Below are 24,384 nucleotides of genomic sequence, written 5' to 3'. Positions count from 1 at the left end.
ACAACAACAAAAAATATATATATTATCTAGCGCAGCAGAAGAGTAAGGGTAAAAAGACCGAGGGAAAAGTGCTGAGGAGGGGCATTACCGGCACATTAATTAATTTGCACGCATTTCAGAGCAGCAGACTACAATGCCAAACGGGTCCTCTTAAACCAGACTTAAAGCAGCATTACAAGTCCACCTTCCATAAACGGAGGGTGGGGCATATGCAGTGTGCTGGGAGCTGGTCCAAGAAGAGGCATCATTAAATGAATGATCTTCTTGTTTTACAGTTTACAGAGAGTCGAGACAATTAGCATCAGAGCTCCAATCAAGAGCTTCAAAGTAGACAGTGGCCTAAACATAGTTGCATGGTATGCATTTTTGCTTTTGACTATTATAAAATACAAGAAATATCAAAGCTAGCATTTAAAAACGACATTTTAGACAACTGAGGAAGCATGGGTGCTATTGTGACCTCAGGAAGTGGCAGCTCATTGAAAGCCAACGACCCAGCGCTGGAAACAAGCACCAGAAGAAAAGATCTCCTACCTTCTCGACCCACGACAGAACAGACCGGTGTGAATGTCGATGTACTTGTGAGAGAGCCAAGGCAAGGCCAGCCTCTCCACTTCGCCTGTACGCTCCATTAATACCATGACTCTGGCAATGGGGAAATGCCTCAGAGAGTCTTCAGCTGAGGATCTGGAGAGTGAGCGGTTAGACACAGCGGAGCTTCGGCTGTGTGAATCCCAAGAGCAAACAGATTGACTCTCCATCCATTGCAGACAGGGAGGAGGAAGAGACAGCAAATATTTGAGGGGGTCGGGCAAATACAATAATGCAGAGGAGATAGATAGACTGCCTAAGGTGACTGACTGCAATCTCCTCCATCATTCAACAGTCCAACAAGGCCACATTCTCAAGATAAATTGTTAACACTTCTTTTTTTTATATTTATGACATTTCCAAAACATTAAAGAATATGCATAAACAAAGGTGACAATACAAAAATGCCCCTTCCAAAAACAAGAACTCAAAAAAGGAAATCATCAATACACATACACCAAGCCGGGGGTAAATAAATAAAAATAAAACATACATTTAAAAAGGGGGAGTTGTGACCTGCTGAAGCAGAGAAAGTAAAATGCGCTCTGCTAACATAGGGAATACCATTGGGGCAACATCTCAATTATTAACACTTCTCATTCACAATCAACAATCAATGGATACATCAGCATGGACAGTAATATTCCATTAATATGAGGACTCTATTCCTATCGGGGAAGGAGGTGGACCTGTAATCAGACCTCAAATCTTAAACCGGCAAGGTGCCACTGAGGTCCCGTCCCCACACACTGCTCCCCGGGCGCCTGTCATGGTTGCCGACTGCTCACCAAGGGTGAAGGTTAAATGCAGAGGACACATTTTGTTGTGTCACCGTGTGCTGTGCTGCAGTGTTTCACAATGACAATCACTTCACTTTCACCTGTACCTCAATTTGATATTAATCCATCAAGATATCAGAAAATGATCAGCTCGAATCGAGCTGGCTGTAAACCACTGCAGTGAAAATGCAACTATGCAAGTGTGCATGTCAGTACACATGAAAATAGATGTTATTATTTTGTAATTAAGTTTGAAATGTGTTTAAGTAGCACCCTGAGCTGAATCGAGGCTATATGAAAGCAAAATGAAAGGTCTGGTAAAGGCAGTGAAGGTCATGACATGTGTATAAAGAAGTCAACACACTCCCCTGAGCAGCACTTTCAGTCTCTCTCACTCTGAAGCCTGACCTCTTTGCCCTCACTTCAGCTACACAGATTCAAGTAAACTCGGGGGACTAGGAGAAAGGACGGCTAAAAGCACACACACAATTTACCAACATGTGGGGACCAGATACACACAAGCCTCTTCACAGGTCTTGTCCAGCTAGGGTTCAACTCAAATATATGAGGGCCATCCGGATGAACACTTTAAAACTCTCTGCCCTTTTATCGTAAACCTTTTATCGCACTTGCTGGGTCCCTCTGTAGAACTGGAGATGTCTGCACACACACCACGGTTCTCCAGAGTGGAAAAATTGAGGTGAGACCTCATTTAACACAATGCATTGTATATCGCATGCAAATGGAGGGGTGTAATGTGCTGTTTAGGGCCGGACGATTAGCTGAGTGAAAAACAAGTCTGATCCTGGCTCTGATCAGCAACCACTCCATTTAGCCTCAAAGACGCTGTGATGTGGGGATTCGCTTTCATTATATGGAACCCACAATCACTGAGCAGATTTTTTGGAGCGTTGTGATTCTTATTGTGAATAAGTACAGGAGTTTTTACAGTAATGGCAATCTAATACAGGGCAATCTAATACAGAGTAGTCACTTTCTCGCACAAATGGCAGAACAGTAACAATATTTCAGTAAATACAAATGTATTATTGTATTTAAAACAGTAAAAGTAATTAAAAATGACATGTTGAATGTCAAAGCCAATATTGTTAGGACTGTACAGTTTGAATTATGCCAGAGAAGGCCACAAGTGGGACCAGACGGAAAAAAATCCTAAATGACGCTCATAAAATACTGATTCCAATGGGCTGATTCACAATAAAAGGACCAAAAGAATCCAGGAGCTTGACTGGAAGTCCGCCTACAAATATGACACTCATTAGTTTGGCATTTAATAAAGAGGCCTACTGGCCAAGACTCTGACAAAAGGCCCTTCATTGCCACATTCATAAGTGGGGCGGCATTGGCTGCAGTGGCCTGTGGGATCACGAAGGTTCAGATGAATGAGGAAATGAGATGGAAGCTCATTTCCCCTGATCTCCAAGACTGCTGTGAATGTGGGGTCCCTGTTTTATTTTTTCCTAAATTCCAATTTCTTTTTTCGCTAAATTCAGTTTTCTAAATTTTAATTCTTCTGAATTCCATAACTTCTGTTATAAATGTATTTATTCACCTAAACACTTTGTGATTACGGAGTGGATGGGAAAAAAGAACAAATGCAATATGGCAAATCACATTTAATCACAGTTAAACAAAGTGCTTAGGTATTTACTGTTAGCGTTTGGAAACCATTTACATGTAAATAATAAGTTCATTTCATGCAAAGAACTATTTCACAACATTCTTCTATTTAAAAAAAAACAAAAGTGCTTCACATCTGAAATAAATAAACATAGGGGAGACCTGGTATACAAATCATGTTGTGCCCACTTGCATTGTAGACCATGTTAATAAAATCACGTTTTGAATCAGCTGATTTGGTTGCATGTCAAAAAGTGTGCTGAACTGCGCGGAACCGAACGGGCAAGTACGGATACGGCACTGACAGCCTCTTCGCCATAGCGTTTACATTGTATTGGTGTCTGCCAACGTACAATAGCGTTTCACCAGACATGATACCAGTGGATGATGAATAAGAAGAGGTGTTTTAGTGGTGGAGGTGGAATTCTGAATGACGAAGCCACATCCAGACATGAGTGTAACGCTCATCTGCGGCCATAAGGAAAATGGCATAATCTATTTTGTGCACGGACACACACACACACACACACAAACAAACACAAACACATATACACAAACACACACTGTTTACGTCCGGTCCTCCCTCCAGGCCCAGTGACAGCATCACCGAGCGCCACACAGCACACTCATCTGCTGGAACGCGCTCACCATCCCTCCCCAATCAACTCCCCAAGCCGAGAAACCGAGAACAAGACAGAGGGACAGATGGCGAGGATGGATGAAGTGCAGAGAGTGAAAAAAGAGATTTACAGTCTGGGTGGAATTGTCCAAAAAAAAATGTTTTTTTTTAAATCTACACATCTACTACTAGGGAACCGGTAATGCGGTAACGAGTGCGGTTTCGCCTGCCATCTAATTCCACCTCGACATGATGCACGCGCCGGCCTACGCCAATTTCACAGCTGGGGAAATTTCCCTGCCTGGCTGGATTAATAATATGAAAAACACAGTAATAATATTTACATTAGACGCAAAGGCACTTCCATAAATAAGCGTGACGTTTCTGCCGAGGAAAATGTGGATACAACAGGAAAAAGGAGCGAACGTTCTGAAGGCGAAGGTTCTGCCAGCTCTGTTGTCATGTGTGAAAATTTACATTAAAGAGCCGCCAGTGGCACTCACACGTTCCTCCTTGTCTGTTTCGGTTGTCAGGAACAAAAGAGCAGCTCTAAAAATCCAAACAGAGCAAACAAAAGCGGAAAACAGAACACGCTCAATGTCGCTCAATTACACTCACGTCGGAACAGAAGGATTCTAGCAAACCCTGAACTTAGGGGAGGGTTAGAGATGAAAAGAACGGGAACGTCCCATCAGATGCTGTTTGTTGAATCCCGTCACGGCTCCTGACGTTCGGAGCGTCGACGGGCGATGTTTAATTCCCCGGGAAACTCCCGGCGGGGGATCGGCTCTGAACAATCCCTCTCTGCATCAGCGTCAGGTGGATCCGGAGGTCTTAAAAACCACATTTTAGAGAACTGAGGAAGCATGGGTGCTATTGTGACCTCAGGAAGTGGCAGATCCTTGAAGGCCAACGACCCAGCGCTGGAGACAAGCACCAGAAGAAAAGATCTCCTACCTTCTAGGTAAGCTGCCCAACAAGGTAAGCTGGGTGGCGAGTGAGTTCGTTACATGTTGCACATTGGAGTCTTCGGCACTCTCCAAACGACCCGCGACGAGCCACCCGGTTAGTGCAGTTTAGTGCCATTACAATGTCGTTGCTAACAAGGTCGCCCATGAGCGCTGAAGAACGTCAGGCGTACTTTATTTCAACAAAGAACGGCAATTAAAAACCAGGATGCTAAGAGCCTTATATGACACGTTTAGGATACAGAGGTGACATGAATTAAGACAGACAGGGTTTCGCCCTGTTTCCAGATCAATGCTCAGGGTCCCCTCAACATGCAGCCAATCTGAATAAATGAACCGGGACCCTCGTGTAACGCGGCAGGCCTGAGTATTGCAGAGCAATTCAGAAAAACACACCGCGTGGGGAAATTGCTGCTGATGTCGAGCGGTGCGGCTGAAAGTGGAGTCGCTTTACGGCCGTATCCGCGCTCCGATGCTCGTGCGTTTCACCTTCGGCTCAACCCTCCATGAGGGGCGGTACTAACGGAGGGGAGAAACAAGAAGCCTATAAACCAGAAGACCCGGGTTCAAATCCCACTTACTACCATTGTGTCCCTGAGCAAGACACTTAACCCTAAGTTGCTCCAGGGGGACTGTCCCTGTAACTACTGGTTGTAAGTCGCTCTGGATAAGGGCGTCTGATAAACTCCATAAATGTAAAATGGAAATAAAGAGAAAGGCTCCCGGGTAGAACGGAGCTTTGTCTCTTGGTGCAGCGTCGCTGGGGTCGCAGGTTCACGTTCCGACTGTGCACTTCCAGGGGTACCGATACTCCCAAAGGGGCCTGGTTGAGGAGCCCGGTGCGTCCTTAGACAGAAAATATTGGGCCAAAATCCCCCACACATTCCATTGCTGGCTTCGACGTGTTCGGCGAGAACATCTTGTTTTTTCCTTTGTAAGCCGCACTCGAAGGAAGACACCAACTTCAGCGGTACAACTGCCATTTCATCATCTCAAACATCATCCATGCAATACAAGGATTGAGTCATGCGCCTCTCCCACAGTCATCAGTACAGGCCGTGTCTCAGCACAGCTCGCAGCAGCTCCTTCAGATCTGTAGAAAGTGAGAATGCATCACACGGTTGTGCTTTTTGATTACGTTTTCCTCTCAGAAACATCTCTTACATTTTTTTTTATGTTTTAGTTTACTGAGGAATATGGCTGCTCTTCACAGCAACCTGATATTGCAGCAGCGCTCGGAAACTTTGTTGTTTTACTGGTGCACATTTTTGCAGCATGTGACTAGTATATTCTTGGGAGTAGTCTTATTCGGACTCTGCATTCAGACTATAGTCAAATCTTAAAAAAAAAGTTCTTAGTCAAGTTGCTTGTGAAAAAGCATAACTAAGCATAACTCAAATCTATTGTCAGAGACAGTTTAAAAATATCACTTCATTTGCATTGTCGCTCCGGTCTGGTGTAGTTACAGCTGTTTGGAGGCCTCAGGTCTCCAAAACAAGGTCTGTTGGAGACGAGGACAATGAGAAACATGTGACAGGCGCGTGGCCATGGCCAGAGATAGACCAATCTATGGAAGGAGGCGACATGTCTCAAGCACACAGCCCCTTAACTAGGTAGACTGGATATTTGTAACTCTTAAAAATACATTTTTGATTTCAATTACTGAGTTAGTGAAGGCTGCTGATATACTGAGATGCACTATATGAATGACAAGCTTCTGAATCAAATCAAATGATATTGGAGTATTTTTAAATATGGAATTGCTGGCTAAGTGAATCAATGTGCAACAATGTATTGATATGATAATACTATAATATTAGATGTTTTATAATATTCAGGACTTGTTTGGAGTGTCAATCTCCAGGTTATTGTTTCTAGATAGTATTATCATAGCCATATACTGATGCACATCGATTCACTTAGTGACATAAGTGACATCATGCACTTCTAGGATTTTTTGCACATTTTAAATTCAATCGGGGCAAGCAGAACACAGGGATCTCTAGCACTAAAATGAACATGACAAGAGCTTTGATGCAAGCAATGAAAAAGACAAAAGAGGCACAAAGTGGTTTAAAATTTTGCTCTGAGGGTCCATAACTCAGTGAGATCATATTTCAATATATACAACAAATAAATGTATTTAATTCCTAATCTGTGACTTTTTCACCTTTGAAGGTGTAATCATTGTTAATGAAGACAAGATTGTAGTTTCAGTCTCACTAACGTTATGATCGACATTATATTGTATATTCTACCTATCACAATAAATGTCATACATCATCTCCCAAATGGCACCAAATGGCACTGTCTGACAGGAAAATTAACTTCCTCTCCCTCAGTGCTCATTTTTGAAAATATTAAGGGAAATAAATCCGGACAGCACTTTAAAATTCATGTGGCACAGAAAGCTATAATTATGGGTCTTTTTCTGCAAAAATGAACTTATTTAACCTTCCAATCAGGGCAAAAAAAAGCAATCAAACCATGCCTACCAGAAGCTTTAATGGGGAAATGGGGTCAGTGGTGGCAGCCTAGCGGGTAACACACTCGCCTATGAACCAGAAGACCCGGGTTCGAATCCCACTTACTACCATTGTGTCCCTGAGCAAGACACTTAACCCTAAGTTGCTCCAGGGAGACTGTCCCTGTAAATACTGATTGTAAGTCGCTCTGGATAAGGGCGTCTGATAAATGCTGTAAATGTAAAATGTAAATGTCAGTGACCTGAAAAGTGCCATCATGGTTTTACCCCCCCAGTTAAATAATAATGCTACTCCGCAGGGCCTGGGATAAACAGGGTTCAAGACTACAGACATGAGAGAAGATTTACACCCTTCGGGTCACAGGTTACTTGAGTCAAATTAACAGCTATTTAAGTACATACAGTATATCCATACAGTTTCTAAATAGATTTTAAACCTTGCTTTGAGATTATTTTATAACCGAGGGCAAAGATTTGCATAAAATGTTACGTTTTTTTGTTACACTTGCTACAGTGCTCTGACTAAGCGCTTGAGTGGAGAGATGAGAGGAATAAATATTTAATTAGTGCTGTGTGAGGATCCAGCGCTGTCATCTCTGTGCAATTGTGCAGAACAAAAGCGGAGGTTCAGCACATTCCGCATCTGTGCCAACACTTCGCTCTTTTCTACCTCCTCCGGAAAAAGACCAAAGCGCGCCAGTGTTTCTACACAGCTCAGCTGAGACAGGTGAGCGTCTGCAGCCTCTACACGTTCGCATCGAGAATGCAGTCAGAGCACTGGCGGTTTTCATCTGCGGTTCACAGGGCGGGACGTGGCGAAATTAAATTCGCCCCGAATCAAATTTATACGAAATTGCGGCAGTGGGGCTGAATGAATTAATTGAGTAAAGTTTGCAATCTTGACTTGTGACTCACTTCGGTCCAAATAGAAGGCAGCCGCGATTCGTCAGCATTTACACACCCACAGCCAGTTCATAAAACTGAGCGGAGCCCCATTAACCAGCCAGTTATTCTCAGACCATGCATCCATGCATCAGACCATGCATCCCAATTCAGACATTAATTTACTTAAACAAAAAAAATAATCCATATTAATCACAGACATAGAATGCATTTTCTGATGATTACTAAAAAATGAAATAAATTAGCCTATAAAATTATGAAAATATATCAATCTAAGTTTATTGGGATTCTGTGTTAATGAATCATCTAGATCAGGGGTCTTGTGGAACTCTTCTTTTTTTGTGCTTCAAAGTCACCAAAGCGCTGTGCGGACTCAGCGTGCAGGGCCCTCAGTTTGTCAGCAAAGAGCACACTGCATTATGGGATCTGGAGCCCGTGCGCCACCGGCGCGTCACATCACCGGACAACAGACCCATACAAAGTGATCTTGCGAGACTCTGCCTAGTTTGACACATGTGATCAACTTCACACACGTTTTAATTTTTATAGATCCTCAAAATTTGACAAACAATTTTTGATAATTTTGTATTGCCAGGCTATTGTACCAGACTACATTAAAAGGCAGCCGGGGGCCTAGCAGACTTGTAAGTGTTGTAGGTTCAAAACCTGAACCAGCAAGGTAACCTTGAGCATAATTCTGATTCGCTAATCCATACAACTTTTACCACATTAAAAAAAGACAGAGCAATTTAAAAAGAAGTACACTGCAATCCCCTCCATACATACACTCTGTCTGTTGTATCAACACAGTGCCTCAGGTCACCATAGTGGCATCTGTCAATTATTAATGGCTCAGCAGGAAGTCGCAGCACTGTCGAAGTCATTCGGTGCTGTCGCTTTCCACCTCCCGCTTGTGGATGCCGATGCTCGTACGTTCGCAGCACTGCCGCCCCCCGCCCCCCACCCCCACAATGTAGGTCAACATCCCCGGGGCCCAATCAAAGACACCGAACACACACTTCCCCTGACCTCGTTACCCCCATCCGCCGCACGGACTCTAATAAAGCGCACGAACAACCCACACACATGCAATTAACCTGACACCAGTGGGCCAACGCTGGCAGAAAGCAAGAGAGGGAATGTGCATCTCCAGAGCCGGCCGCAGGGAACGAGAACAACCCCGGTGCTTTATTTCCCTCCATTATCATCATCGCTCTCTCGCTGCGCAGGACAGAAATATTAAAGTTTGTAAATGAAGGCCAGACAGCATGATTTGTCCATGCGGCGTTACGAGCTCAAAAAAAAAAAAAAAAAATGCTTCCACAAAGGCCAGATGCTCAGCAGGGCGTGGCTTTGAGGCATCTAGGTCACAGCTGTGTATGGTCACTGTTCTGTATGAATAAAGACAGATGTATGACACTTTACAAGCGGGTTGCTGGTGTGGCCCGTCGGTATCTGTGTGCGGGTCTGGTCAGAAAAGCATAATAAACTTTTTTAGGTTTCCTTTTTATTCTTTCTTCCTTGCATTGTAGATGGTAAGGCTCGGTTTAATTGATGAGGCTGAACTTGACCCATACAAAGTTCGTACCGGAGGGGCTGCTATTCAATTATGCCTCACGTCACTACCCTCGTTCTCCCAGCGCGCCGGGGTCCCCCCTTGCACCAGCACGGCCGGAGAAGGATGTCACGCTCACCACGACACTTTCTGCAAAAGTCTGGACGCACCTCTCTCTGCGGCGGTTATGGAGACCAAGGCGGAGGCCTAAGTTAAAGTGACTGAGCGAAGAAAGGACCGAGGAAAATTCATTTGAGCGTCGTCATTTCTAACCCCGTAGCGACTATAGCCGTGCTACGTGAGGCGTGTTGGTCAATCTGGGCGAATTAATATGCAATAACATAAATGCACGAGGGACCGCATCTCTGGCAATGCAGCGGCTCGCGTCCTGCATTAATCACAAACCCCCCTGCGAGCTGGATGAATTATGTCTGCCTTTCACAGGGCAAGCATTACATCACGCACCATTAGCACCGAACTGTGGATTTGCTCTTTATGAAGTCATAGTTAGCAGACTTTTCTGAAGTCACAGTTGGCAAGATGTAACATTAAAATGTGGTACATTCCTATACCTACAAGGGGTGCACAGGTTCGAAAAAGCCCGCAGTTTTTGCGTTTAAGGGTCACGATTTCCAGTGTTGCCACTGCAACAATAACATGGTCTCATTTTTAACAAAAATTAGATCATATAAAAATACATTATATAATGGCAATTAATTTGTTACACAGACACCTTTCCGAAAGTGTCCTGTGATTTCTGTGATGCGTAAAAACGCAGGGCCGGCGATGGCGAAGGGGCCGTCAGTGGCGAATCGCAAACTGGCCAGTTCACACAAAACGTGATTTTATTAACATGGTTCCAGTTCATAACGAAAGCGGCCACAAATTTTGTTGTATTCCACTAAGTTTATTTATGTGATATGGTTTTTGTTGATTTCAGATATTAAGCACTTTTATTTTTTAAATAGAAGAAATAGGTCTTTGCCTGAAATGCGCATAATATTTGCATGTAAATGGTTTACAAAAGCAAGCAGTAAATGCCCAAGGAATGCCAAGAAATGCCCAAGCAGTAAAGGCATGGACGCCCGTCTGGTGAAAAGTCCAATAGAAAGAACTTCTGCTGATTCTCCAGATGTTCTACTTGTCCTGCTTAAACCTTCACGCAGCACACAGGTCTCACCGTCTGTCTGCTCTGTTTAATAACGTCAGCTCACCGACGGGTTTGCTGTGACGGGTTTAATCACAGCATCCCTGGGCAAGACGACATCGGCGGAGGTAAGAGCCGACTTTTACATTATAATGAGCCACGGCACAGTCTAATTAATTCCATATACTGTCTGCTTTATCGGGCCTCCTCAAGCTGCTGGCTAAGCGAGGGAGACAGGATCCAATTCAGTGGAAGCATTTAAATGAAGGGGTTAGAAGAAACTGTCCACTCCATCTTGAGGTTTCTGTGTAAATATGGGCCCAGGAAAAAAAAAAAAAAAACGAATTTCCTGCGCCCCACCAAACAAAACATGGACAAAGACCTTGAGAAGGACACCGTGCAACTGCAATTATCACTCTGGCTCAGACAGGGGTCACGCCCCGGGCCGGTGGGACGTGTTCCCGGCGTGCAGGTCTCAGAGCGACAGATTAAATCTCGCGCAGGTCTACGGAGGGGGGAAAAGAAAGGCTTGCCATAATCAAATGTCAACAGATCCAAATAAAAATGTTAGCACCCTGCATTCTAACGCAGGTACAATCGTTTGCATGTGTGGCTTTAGTTTTGTTTAGGCTGGGCCCTCGCTGCCGCTCCAGGGCTTGGCGGCCGTGCCACGGCGGCTCCGAACAGCGAGTCCATGAATCTCAGCAACGCCGCGTCCGCACCCACGGGTGCATGTCTGTATCCGCGCCGGATTTAACGGTGGCTGTGACGTCGCCTTTGGCTCAGTTCAAGCTGGCGGCCGGGCCTGTCGACACACGTGAGGACACGCCCCTCTGTCACACGGGCGGCTTCCGAAGTCCTTGTTTCTTATTCACGTACATGTAAACATCAACATATAATTTACAATAACATTTGTAATAACACGCTAATAAAGTACCCCCCCCACAAAAAGCCTGATTGACTCCAAGATCCAAGCTGAACACAGTAAAGGTCAGAGGTCGCCTATCAAATAGCCTAAAAACAAAAAAGCATTCCAGGCTTTGCACATGTGTTAGAACACCCATAGTCCACAGAACGGATAAAAACGCAGAATGGATAAAAAACGCAGACGTCTGTTGCACATCAAAAAGAAATCGATGAGTTGGTCCTGTGAGCGCTGCATGGGTTAACACGTTCTGACGTCACTTTCTCATTCCAGCACAACGCCACAGTCCGTAATGCATTATGGATGCATAATTAATACGACACATGTGGAAAAGTATTACAAGTGTGATACATCCCCCCAAGTTAGACATTACCGGACTACAGACTAAAGGACATGGGGGGGGGGGGGTTATATGCTTTTACTTCAAAGTTAAAATGCATAAAACGTGGTCGAAATGCACAAGCAGGCGGGGAACCTCCAGTCCCCAGTTCCTTCACCGCGTTCCATGACGGAGCAGCGGGAACAGGTTCGTGCCCCGTGTCAGCCAGCACCGCATTAACCGAGGAGTTTTACACACACACACACACACACACACACACACACACACACACGCGTTACAACTGTATCCGTATTACAGCACTTACTTTCCAATGACCTCGCACAGCTCGTAAACGTCTTCAAAGAGCACGTCGTCGTCTGCCATGGTCCAACGGGGCTGTGGGATTTAAATACGTCCACAGTGGTCTCTTTGACAAAAAAAAAAAAAAAAACAATAAGCAAAAGGATAAAAAAACGAGCTGTCCAACTTGGCTCAAGATATTCCCAAAGCTGCGAATTCCAGTGGGCGGGGAGGAAAAATTCCAGCTTCCTCACGACCCCCCCTCACCTCCAAGGGGAAAAAATAAAAATAGAGGAAAAAAAACCCAAAAGAAGCTCCGTAAAGCGCTTCACTAGGGCGGCCCCACCTTCTCCTGCTTCCCCGGCTCCCTAATCCTCCGCCCAGAGCCCAAAAAACACCGGGATATTCGGCCGGGATAAACACGTCGCGCCCGCTGCAAACTCGCCTGCGTCGCGCTCGGGCGAGCAAACGACGAAAAAAAAAAAACTTTATTTGTCTTTTTTTTTCTATTATTATTATTTTTATTTCTTTTGACGCAATTGCTCTAACGAGGGCACTGCAAACGTTTCGCGTCCGAGCCTGTGCGTCCGCCTCCGGACGCGCATTTCCCTCCTTGGCGTGCGGTTCAGGTGCGCTGCCTACCTCCGCCGCGACACAAACGGAGCGGAAAGGCTTCGCCCCGTGGCTCCGTATCGCCGTCGCTCCCGTTTCCCCCTTCCGTCACTGCTAGTGCCCTTCCAGCTTCCAGAAAAGCCACAGGCTCCTCCCCTCTCGCTGGCAGGAAACTGGGGTTACGTTGAGCCGCGATGGCTGCGCGGAGGACGTGCTCGCTCTACGTTACCGGGACGTTGGCTGGAGCCAAGATGGCGGATCGGCGCGCCGTGGACCGGAGCCACGAGTACCAGTTTCCTGATGCACTTTCAGTGACCGGAGCTCACGGATCGAGTGCGCCAGTCGTGTCTTTTCTCTTAACGCATTGGCTGATTAACAGTATAGGATATTCCTCAAAGCGTGTTTTTCATTTACAAATTCACGGCGATCAGGGTATCAAGACAATCCCAGCTGCTTTCCCCTTTGTAAGTCAGAAAGGAAGACACAAAATGTTAAGTGAAAGTAAAAAAGTAAAAAGAAAAAAAAAATGTTAAGTGAAAGTGGAACAAACCTAGTCCTTTGCATTTAACCGTATTATAAGCAGTGGGCGCCCAGGGCATGCCTGAACAGGTTTTTTTATTACGTATTATACACTTTAACTGTATTTCACAGTTTAAACCCATCTGTTTTATGTGACAAGTAGTTTGCTGGATGAACACCTGGTTTCCAGAGGAAAATCAATAGTTTATTCATTCCCTCATGAATAAATGATCCCAGAGGCATTAGAGTTGCTCTGGTGTCTGCACACGAGAAGGGGCAGCACGAAAAGCCTCATGTGAAAGGTGAGTAGTCTTCACCATTTCCCTCCGTAGGCCTTTTGCACAGTTTTCTCTGGACTCTATGGGCAGACACCGCTTATTAGGGAGCAAGGTTGGCAGACTGGATGAGGTTTCCAGCTGAAACCCTCCAATTGTAACAGGAAGAGTTTGTGAAAAATCTGTGAAAAAAAACGTGAAGCTTAATGCAGCTTAATAAATGTGTGTCACGTAACATGAGAGAGAATTGAACAGAACGTTGCTTTAATGATGTGTCAACTTGGTTCAGAAGGAGGGAAAACTCAACCATGCATTGGGCTGCCCGCTCTGTGCAAAATAGTGAGGAGACTTTATAGATTTTATAATAGCAGCACATTTGTGGATGTGCATTCTCAATCCTCTAATCACAACATCATGCAATATGCCTGACAACTAATATTCAACTCCAGTTATAACACTGTTATAAAATAATGTAATTTCATTTACATTATCCTATGATATTCCTAGAATGATTTAATCTTTTTTCCCTTGCCTAACTGAGTATGATATCAGAAAGATTTTTTAAGTCTGAAAAGGTTCTCTCATCATACTAGACTTATTATACTAGAGTTATTTTTCTGTCAAGCTATGTGGTGGAATATGAATGTTATTATCTTTTTTGGTTGTAAGAGTAGTTGAGAACAGGCTACAGGTCTGCCCCCTCTCCCATCACTGGCAAGGTCAAGTGAGCACAAAAAGTGCCCATTAGCGCCTACTCAAAAAATGCAGGGACATCCAGCACAGATGAACCATAGTACAGCAGCCGGCCCCACGTGTGAGTGTGAAGGGCCCAGGCCCACGTAGGGGTTTCTCAGTGGGGAAGCAGACCACTGACTGAGCTGCAGTTGTCTGAGCAGCATTTCCAACAGTGCCGTCCGCCGCTGTTCAGCAACACAGCGGCATCACCTGCCGTCCCAGGCAATTTGCTTCACAAGGCATCTACCCTGAAGCCAAAATGCACCGTCACCTGATTGCCTATTTTCGCAAAATGTCTCATTCGGCGGATTCCAAGTGAAAATAGTGTTTTCCAGCCTTTGAATAAACAACATCTGTTTGCCCCAAACGAGGCGATGAGAACTTTGCTGTTGTCCTAAAATGAGCACACATTTTTTTGCTAATTTTTTTGAGTAACGTTAATTGTCACAATGTTTACCGTAATAATGTTAATAACGGGCCTCCTTGTGTGAGGAATAATTACCCCCAAAATGCAAAATTTTTGCATTTCATTTTGCACATTTTTTTTTTACTTCTCTCCTCGGCACGTTGCTTCTAGCAGAGAGGCGATGGGTCCAAACAAGCTCTTACAACAGCGACAGCGAAAAGACATTTCATTTGTATGATGGAAATAATGCATTAATAATATCCTCCCAGATGAAGTTGAATTGTGTTGTGATCAGAGACCTGTCTGCACCTTGTCACAATGCAGCTTTTCTTTTCTGAGGTATGGATTTTTTGGAGGCAATAATTGCTTAGATACACTACAGCCAATTGGCTTTCCGGCTCAGAGTTATTCTGGTGAGTTCTTCAGGAGCCTGATGAAGACTTCAGCATTGTCACTGCCGCATTCAGGCTGATGCTTCAAAAATCAATTACATTGATCCCAGGAGAACGAGGTATCTCTAACTTGACCATCATTTTCTATCTGATTTACCCCCATGTACATTTAACATGTGATAATCAAAGATTGAGTTTGGGTAAAATAATTTTTTTAATTGAAAGAAATTGTATAGAATCAATTAAAATGATTAATTATTACCATCAGAAATTATGGTATATTTTAGTCCCTTTCAGCTGATCAATTGCAGAGGAGGGCAGCCCAGGGCCAATAAGGAGTTATTTTTCTATCTTAGCTGTGCACACCTTTGAAAATTTTGGATTGTCCCACCTATCTTAGCACCTGAGTTGGGTGTAGAAAGTAGATCCGGTATTTGAGTTGGATCCTTTTTGTCATGTATTTGTCTTCTGTTTGTCTGTCTGTGCATGTCTTTGCGCCACTATAATTGTAAATTGCACTCCCAGATTTTGACTTTTTACAATGCAGACAAAATACACCTAAACAATATTTAGTTCTTGTTGTTACAGTGCCTTGAACTGTGGTTGGGTTTTATAAATTGATGGGATACATTTATGAATTGGTTCATAGATGACCAGATTTTACCTGTTATGCTATTACTAATATTACTACCACAGTGACAATGCCTGCAAGATGACACTTCTGGATGTTGTCCATAGGATGTTAGCCAGACTGCAGTTCAGATTGCAAAGCATATTTCATACAGGTACATGGTATATGGGACAGCCAGCTCCCAGATTCATTCGTTTTTACTGCAGTCAGTTCCTTTGTAAAATATGATGTCTTGTGATGTAAAAGGGAAAATTTTCCCCAAATGGAGCCGACTGGCATCCTTCTCTGTAAAGCAACATCAAAGCTGAAATGATTCGGTAGATATTATTCAATTTGAGTTGCATAACCATAATTTACTGCTGGGGAATTCTCTGCTGTTATTATAAATTTTTTCGGTTTCCAATGAGAGGGTCTGGGCAAGGGATAACTTTGCATAATGGGACTTGCCATTGTTGTAACACACAATCTTACAAACCTGCTCCCGAGTAGGAGGGAAAACTGAAGCGCAATAAATATGTGGCTTTTGGATGAGCTTTTGGGTGGGATTTTGCTTCACATCATTCAATGTGATCTTTAAGAGTCTTTAAGAACTCTCATGTTGACTGCAAGAACAGAAAGACGTAAGTAAAAAAAAAGTTTAGCTATGGAGCCTTTCCTGAGTCCCAATATTTTAAGGATTAGATTATTTTGGCTCCCAAAATGTTAGGTTTGCTAAAATGGAAATCAGTTTTACAGGGTAATAAACTGCATATAATCCACTGTATATTTGCAGCATGGTGCAAAATGGTGCTGCCCCGTGCTTTCTGGAAGTACTGGTTTAGCTTTGGTATGACAATTGACAATTTGGGGTTGGTCTATCAACAAAGCTGCTTGCTGACATTTTTGGCAGCAAGGACTCACCTTGTTTTTTTTTACCCAAAATCTAAGGGTGAAATGTCTTAATTTTATCCTCACCCATTGTTTTATTGAGTGTATTATTTCTCATATCTACAGCACTTTTGGTTCCTTTCATGTGCAGACCCAGAGAAAAAAATATAATGATTGTACCACAACAAAAGCACAAGTTGGATGGATTTATTGCTTGATTTATTAAGGGAAATATTGCTGTCTGGGACATGTGCTGTCGACCACAACCACCGCTTGCCTCCAACTCTAACTGCCAAAGGAACCATTTTGTTCCAGAACCTGTTGCTTCCTGTTCCGGAACACCGCCATGATGCTGTTTGAAAAGCATTTGAGGCAAGCTGTCAAATAGGAGCTGCATTTTCACCCGACCAGTCGAGTCTAATTGCACTGTAGGGCGTGTAGGAATGGGGTCACGAAGGGGAACTGTAGCGGGAACACAGAATCCAATTACCATCTGACATTTGATGACGATTGCAATGTTACTAGCCGCACACCGTTGCACGTGTTTCCCCGTGATGCCGTTAAAGTACTAAAATCAATGCTTGTTAACATTGATCCGGTCGATGGGGCTCCACACAGTCGATGAATGAATAATTCGTGTTGAGGTGAGTGGCGTGAATGTGCGAAGCCAGAATCGGCCCCATCTGTCTCTCGGGCAGCACCAGCCTGGAAGATTGCTTATCAGCCGCACAACTGGAGGAAAGCGAGAGGAGCTATGCTGTGAATTGCAAATTCAAGCCTGGACTTCAGCTTTATCTCGTTCTCCATCACTTTTTCCCTCTTTATGTTCCTGTGCATTCAGATTAATCTGCACCGGTGGCTGTTTTCTTCCCCCATGAATGTGAAAAAGTGAAAGCGAAGTGATTGTTATTGTGAAACACTGCAGCACAGCACACGGTGCACACAATGAAATGTGTCCTCTGCTTTTAACCATCACCCTTGGTGAGCAGTGGGCAGCCATGAAAGGCGCCCGGGGAGCAGTGTGTGGTGACGGTGCTCAGTAGCACTTGGCAGATCGGGATTTGAACCGGGAACCTTCTGATTACGTGGCCTCTTCCTTAACCGCTCGGCCACCGCTGCCCCGCAGCATCAATGTCCATCTTATTGTAATGAATACAATTTTTTCAGAGATTGTTTATTGGTTTTGATGGTGTGATGTGCTTTTCCTCTATATAGGTTCTAGTTGTGGTTCACATGTCCAGATTAACTCCAAGGTACCTGTAGCCAAACAAATTAACAGCTTTAGTGTGGGTGGCAAGACTGGGTATTCAATCAGAATTCAAGGCCTGTGGCCACACCCCTGGTTCCACAAATTTTCTGCAGTGGGAAAATTTTGCCTAAGGCTTTCTGTGTTTGTTTTCACTAGACTTCCCTCCAGAATGAGTATGCAGTGCAGGTTGGATTGAGTCACAAACGTCACGCATGGGTTACTGCAGGCAGTTGCAGGTCCTGTGATTTCGGTGTTGTGTCCAGGGAGAGCAAACTTGAGACCTATGCTGTCTCATCCTCGATAATGAGGTGGTTTCATGCCAGATGAAAGGGCTGTGGGATTTCAGTTGTTTCAGGGTGTATTGATTAGGCCCCTAGGAGTCACAAGGCACCAAATGTAAATGTTTGTCTTGAGATCATCTTCTTTCTATGTATGCCTTTCCATCTCTGCATGTATGTGGAGATGTGGTTCGTGAAATTTTTTTCATTCAATTACTTGGAACCAAACCTGTTGCCCACAAGGGGTGCAATGGTACTTGGTAAAATATTGAACTATTGGACCCTGCAATGTCCAACACGCCCTTATTGTCTGCAGGATTTTTGTTTTGCAAATTAAATTTGAAATTGGTCCACAAATGTCCAGTGATTGGACATTAACTTGTCGGCTTTTTCCCATTGGTGCTTACAGTTTAAAAATAGCATAGCGTATAGTAGCCTGTTAAGAGTCAATTGGTTAGATAATGTCCAAATCACTGTTGTGCCTCCACCCACTCAGCCCCATCAGACCGATGTAATATATAGCTGAGCTGAGAGAAAGTTTGAAGAAGCACAGACTAGCGACTCAAACACTTAACTGCAGCAAAACAACAACTGTCTATAGAAAATATGCCATGCCAAAGGAGGGCCAGGTCTTGATTGCTGTGAGCCGTTTTTGGATTGACTTTGCTTCATACTGATTGTTTTGGATTTGTGACAACTCTCTCTGGATTGCCTTTACCTGGTCTGAGTCTGTTCCTGGTTTGCCATATTCCCAAGCTGGTCCTGACCCCGATTGTGCTTCTGCTTCTGACACCAAATCAGACCCTGTGACGACCCATTTCCATTTCCTCTTCTGCCTGATAACTTCGTCCTCCAGTACTCCATGGTTAGTGCCATGTCTTCCACCTACCCACCTCCCGCCACGGAGAGACGCCCCAGCCCGCACCGTATTCCTGAGTGCACCCGCGTTCGTGCATCCACTGCCTGTGCTGCTCCGCTCTCCTCTCATGCTCCAGTGCCAGCTGCAAGTGTTTGCGTTTGAACAGACCTACCCTGGCGCTTCAGATTAGACACAAGAAAATGACCTGCGCATTGTTCTCTTTACGCACAAAACTGGTACCGAAAACGAACCAAAACCGTGGCCTAAAAACCACAGCAGGAGTCCAGGTCCAGGAGTCCAGGAGTAACCTGGCACGATTCTCACCTCAACTGCTACAACATGCGGGGCAGTAGTGGCCTAGCGGTTAAGGAAATGGTTAAGGAAGCGGCCCTGTAATCAGAAGGTTGCTGGTTCGAATCCCGATCCGCCAAGTTCCCCACACACTGTTCCCCGGGCGCCTATCATGGTTGACCACTGCATCACTAAGGGTGAGGGGTTAAAGGCAGAGGACACATTTCACTGTGTGCACCGTGTGCTGTGCTGCAGTGTTTCACGATGACAATCACTTCACTCTATTTATCACTTTGTCACATGCCTCATACTTTTGTTTGAGGAAAATGTTCCAATGGAATTGCTGGTAATGTGTTTTTATGTGGAATTGTAAGGTGTAGCTCTCTGTGGCAAAAAAGCTGTAGACGCTGTAATTATTCACACATCAGACGAGGCTGGGAGACTGCAGACTTCGGAATAAAATGTGGTCCTCCTTAGCATCCAGTCCATGATCAGAGACACACCCAGCGACTCACCCCACCTTGTGTTGTGTTTATCTGTTTCACCTGATCTCTAGTTTCACGTGTTCCTCTCTTATTGTCATTCTCTTTATTTAAGATGTCCTTTTGTTTGGTTATGATACATAAAGTTTTTTTAGCAGACACCTTCATCCAGAGTGACTTACAAAGGGACAGTCTCCCCTGATGCAACTCCCGGTTAAGGTTCTTGATCAGGGACACAGTGATAGTATACGTACCTGTGCCTTCGTGGTCATCTGGTGCTTTGACTACCCATTGCAGTCACCTGACTCTTTGCAGTGTGTGTGTGTCCTTTTCAGATGCATGTGAACAGGGGACATGATGCATCTTAGCATGTTTGCAGTTCTCCATCGGACAAATCAGGAATTATGACAGGAAGTGGTAGAAAAGAACACAGAGAAGCCATTGCAGATGTGAGGTCTGTGGTGGGGATGGACAGTTTCCTAATGCAGCATGTTTCACGCACACCGAGACTGATTTTTTATTGGTTGAATGTATCAAGGCGCCCTGGGCCCTGTGTGTTTGTTGCGCGTGGCCCTCCACAATCACTCAGGAAAACCATTATAAAGAGATTAAACCTCTCCTGCCGAGCCAAAACTCTCACTCAAGTGTGTCCATGTGACTGCGAGGCTGTGTGTGTGTGTGTGTGTGTGTGTATGCTCAGTTTCCTCTGGCCTCAGGAAGCATTTTAAGGATATTCATCCTGCAAAGAAGTCTGCCGGGATTCTCAGTTCACATTTTAAAATGTCACTCACGTGCAATATTGCCAAAAATGCAGCAAATATATAAAGTAATGCCACCCTCAATTCCGTTTTCAGATCAAAATCCTGCAGCAGATGCCACTCTTCCTAGAATAACGCCCACTGCAACCCGGGGGAGACGTTTCGCTTCACTCCCCATTTTTACTTAAGATAATTAACTTGGTGAACAATGACGGCTGTTTTAATTTATGCTTGCATGCCAAGGACAGAGTGGAAATATGGCAGCGGTCCACTAAACGCAATTGCAAGGATGCTTGACGTATGCCGTTGTTCTTCTATAGCCATTCAACTTATTATCTACAAATTATCTACAGTGCAAAGGTCTAAGGGTTAAAGGAGGGGAATTAGAATCTCACAATAAGACAGAAGTATCAAAATGACAGTGCATCCAGAAAGTCTTCAAAGCGCAACACTTTTTCCATGTTTTGTTATAGCATTATTCCAAAATTGATTTTTTTCCTCAGAACTCTACACACAACATCCCATAATGACAACATGAAAAAGTTTCTTTAGATTTTGCCAAATGTATTAAAAATAAAAAAGGAAAAAGGAATTTTCTGTAGACTTCTGAGATAACAAATAAGGGGAAGGTTACAGAAAATTTCTGCTGCTTTTAAGTTCCATGAGCAAAAACCACCAGGATGCTTCCAAGAGCTGGCCATCCACCTAAATTGAGCAATCTGGGTAGAAGGTCAGGAAGGTGACCAAGACCCTGATTGTCACTCTGTCATACCTCCAGAGGTCCTCTGTGGACAAAGGAGAACATTCTAGAAGAACAACCATCTCTGCAGCAATACACCTGTCACGGCCATGCGGGCATGACGCGGTGGGTGAACGGAGAGGAGGACGAAGAGTGACGAGAAGATATGGAATGAAGGACGCTTTCACCTGACATCACGAGACCGGGGTTTAATTGTGAATCACAAGACAGGGGAGACATCCGAGACGTAGACACTGGTGAACATGGAACATAACGTTAAAGACCTGACAGCGAACAGAAACGAACAGGGCAGCTTTATACAATTAACACAGGTGAAAACGATTAGGGAACATTACACATGACAACTATGAAACCGGAGTAACCCCATTTCGGACCGGATCCTGACAACACCAATCAGGTCTGCACGGTACAGTGGCCAAAATGCACAAAAGGCACCTGAAGGACTCTCAGACCATGAGAAACAAGGTCCTCTGGTCTGTTGAGACAAATATTGAACTCGTTGGTGTGAATGCCATTTTGTCTCCGGAGAGATCTTAAAATGACTGCACCGACACTCCCATCCAACCTGATTGAGCTTGAGAGGTGCTGCAAATAGGAATGGGCCAAACTGGCCAAGGATAGGTGTGCCAAGCTTGTGGCATCATATTCAAAAAGACTTGAGGCTGGTGCCACAGGTGCATCGATTGAGTAAAGGCTGTGAATACTTATGTACATGTGCATTCTCAGTTTTTTTTATATTTAATGAACAAAACCTCAAGTAAACTTTTTCACGTTGTCATTATGGGATTTTGTGTGTATAATTCTGAGGAAAAAAATGCATTTAATTCATTTTAGAAAAAGGCAATAATATTACAAATGTGCAAAATGTGATGTGAATACTTTTGAATACTTGAATACTTTTTGGATGCACTGTACATTTAATATGATACAGTATTGTGGACCTAGATTTAGGCTAAATTAACCTCTTTTTGAAGGTCTGGGGGGGAAAGAATTAATGAATTTATTTCAAAATACACATCTGGTGTGGAAATGCATGCCATTTTTGGAGGTTTGAATAAAGTCTTTCTAAGTAGGAAAATTTGAGAAATGCACAATGAAAAATGAACAATACAAAAACCTACAAAGAACGGTCAACATCTGTGTTTTTTTTGAGACATCGCACATTTTGCTGGTGGTCTGTGCAGGGTCTTGTCAGATACTGGACTTTAGTGCCATCTTCACTGGGTCTTCGGAAATAGAAAGCAAATGAATAAAAGATAACAGATAAGGTACACTGAGAGTGTCCTCCGTTGATTTATGGGGGTCTCTGTGATGATGCTATGTTACTGCTCTTCTGCAGTAAGGAAGGATAAAGTCTAACAATACAGCACTGTTATTTGTTGTATTAGGTGATTAAGACATTCATTCACACGTTATAGTATTCACTAATTAGCTGCCCTGATCTATAGTCACTAATGTTAACTGAATTTCCTTTGCATTATGCTTGTTAATCCTAATCTATGCAAAAAATCCATGTGAGTTTAATTTTCACTAAACTGTGTGAATTTCCTCCAGGTCCCCAGACAGTTTAGGTGAATTGGCAGACCAACACTGGCAGATTATCCGACATCAATGCCTTCGTTTTCACTCCAGAATATCACCAGTGCTGATAATGGTGAGCAACAGGGGGAGGGTTGGTGTTATTCCTTCATGAACACCAGCACCTGGGCAGATGGTTGTTGCTGTCAGGTTTCCTGAAATGGACAGGATAGGCACCAGCTTCCTGTTAGCATAATAATCTAGTATTATTATACTAAGATGGCCCTGAACCCCTCTGGTGGCACCCTGTCACTGCTGATACCGTGTGTGGCCCCCTCTTATAGGTGTTAGCAAGAAATTACAAACATGCACATAAATGCAGTGGTGGCCGTAATGACAAGGCCCCGTATAGGTTGCCGGTTCGAATCCCGATCTGCCACTGAGGTGCCCCACACGCTGGTGATGGTTGCCCACTGATGGTTAAAAGCAGAGGACACATTTCATTGTGTCACCGTGTGCTGTGCTGCAGTGTTTCACAAACACTTCACTTTCACTTTTCACAAAATCCTCGGTGAGGTCCGTCAAAACAAATTTAAAGCAATTTTTCTCATGGCCAATAAGTGTGCTAATCTACAACAGGCTTAGTTCATTCTCCAGCCAGTGTTCTTCACTCTTGACATCACGCCCCACAATGCCAAAACATTTTTATTACATCTCAGTTTTTTGGTGACATGGACAGCTGTACGTCTAGTGTTCTCCATACAAGCGTTATTAAAGAAGCAACTGAGAGGAGGCGCCATGCTGAACAGATTCCTCATGGTCCCAGGCCAGTGTGCCCACCAGCATGATAACAGCAAGTGTTATTTTCTCATCTCTGTCACACTGACAGATGATGGAGTTCAACATTGTTCTACTCTAACCTAATAAATTCGGCCCAGGATCCCAGAGGCTCTGGAAGGATGCAGGCTACTATGGGATGGGCTGATACACGGAGGCTCTTGTTTTATCACTTGTTTTTTTTTTCGTCAACACAGCCATATGCATTCTCCCAGCCAGATGGCCTGAACATAATCAGTGACAGAAACAACCCAACGGAAGATTACTGTTACACAACTCATCATGAAGACCATGTGAAGGCCCTCTGTTCTCGACTAGTGTGGACAAAGAAGTTTAGCACTTCCTCTAACATAGAAATCCTAAGCAAATACACGTTAAAATAATAGATGAACAACTCCCAGGGTGTGGCAGGCGTAATGAAGCACAATACGTATCTTCAAACGAACAGCTGCATATGCACAGGACTCACCAATGAAATAGACGGCCAAGCTTACTGCCAGCGATAGGAGGGTGTTTTATCTGATGGAGCACATACTACAACTGAGGTACTGTCCATTATGACCAGCATGGGACCTGCTGATTGGTTGGAATATGAGCATGAGAGACCTGTTAAATTCAGTAAAAAAAAAAACAAACAGAGATGTGTCACTGCTGCACAGGAACACACACCCTATGAGAGAGGA

The 24,384-nt window shown here is 44.0% G+C and overlaps 1 protein-coding gene across 9 annotated transcripts in view; it reads right to left on the bottom strand.

Moving 5' to 3' along the window:
• Window positions 1-12,971, bottom strand: part of caska (calcium/calmodulin-dependent serine protein kinase a) — a 102,940-nt gene extending 89,969 nt beyond the window's left edge. For all 9 annotated transcript variants that reach the window (XM_028992215.1, XM_028992220.1, XM_028992224.1 and 6 more), the window contains exons 1-2: window positions 12,875-12,971; window positions 12,258-12,359 (exon numbers count right to left, since the gene is read on the bottom strand). In XM_028992215.1, the coding sequence (XP_028848048.1) occupies window positions 12,258-12,316 (59 nt within the window). In that variant the 5' untranslated portion in view covers window positions 12,317-12,359; window positions 12,875-12,971. The remainder of the gene's footprint in view (window positions 1-12,257; window positions 12,360-12,874) is intronic.
• Between the last annotated feature and the right edge of the window lie 11,413 nt (window positions 12,972-24,384).

This window comes from Denticeps clupeoides, chromosome 9, assembly GCF_900700375.1.
Source record: "Denticeps clupeoides chromosome 9, fDenClu1.1, whole genome shotgun sequence".
NCBI lineage: Eukaryota > Metazoa > Chordata > Actinopteri > Clupeiformes > Denticipitidae > Denticeps > Denticeps clupeoides.
This window is presented reverse-complemented; position numbering and strand designations above follow the sequence as displayed.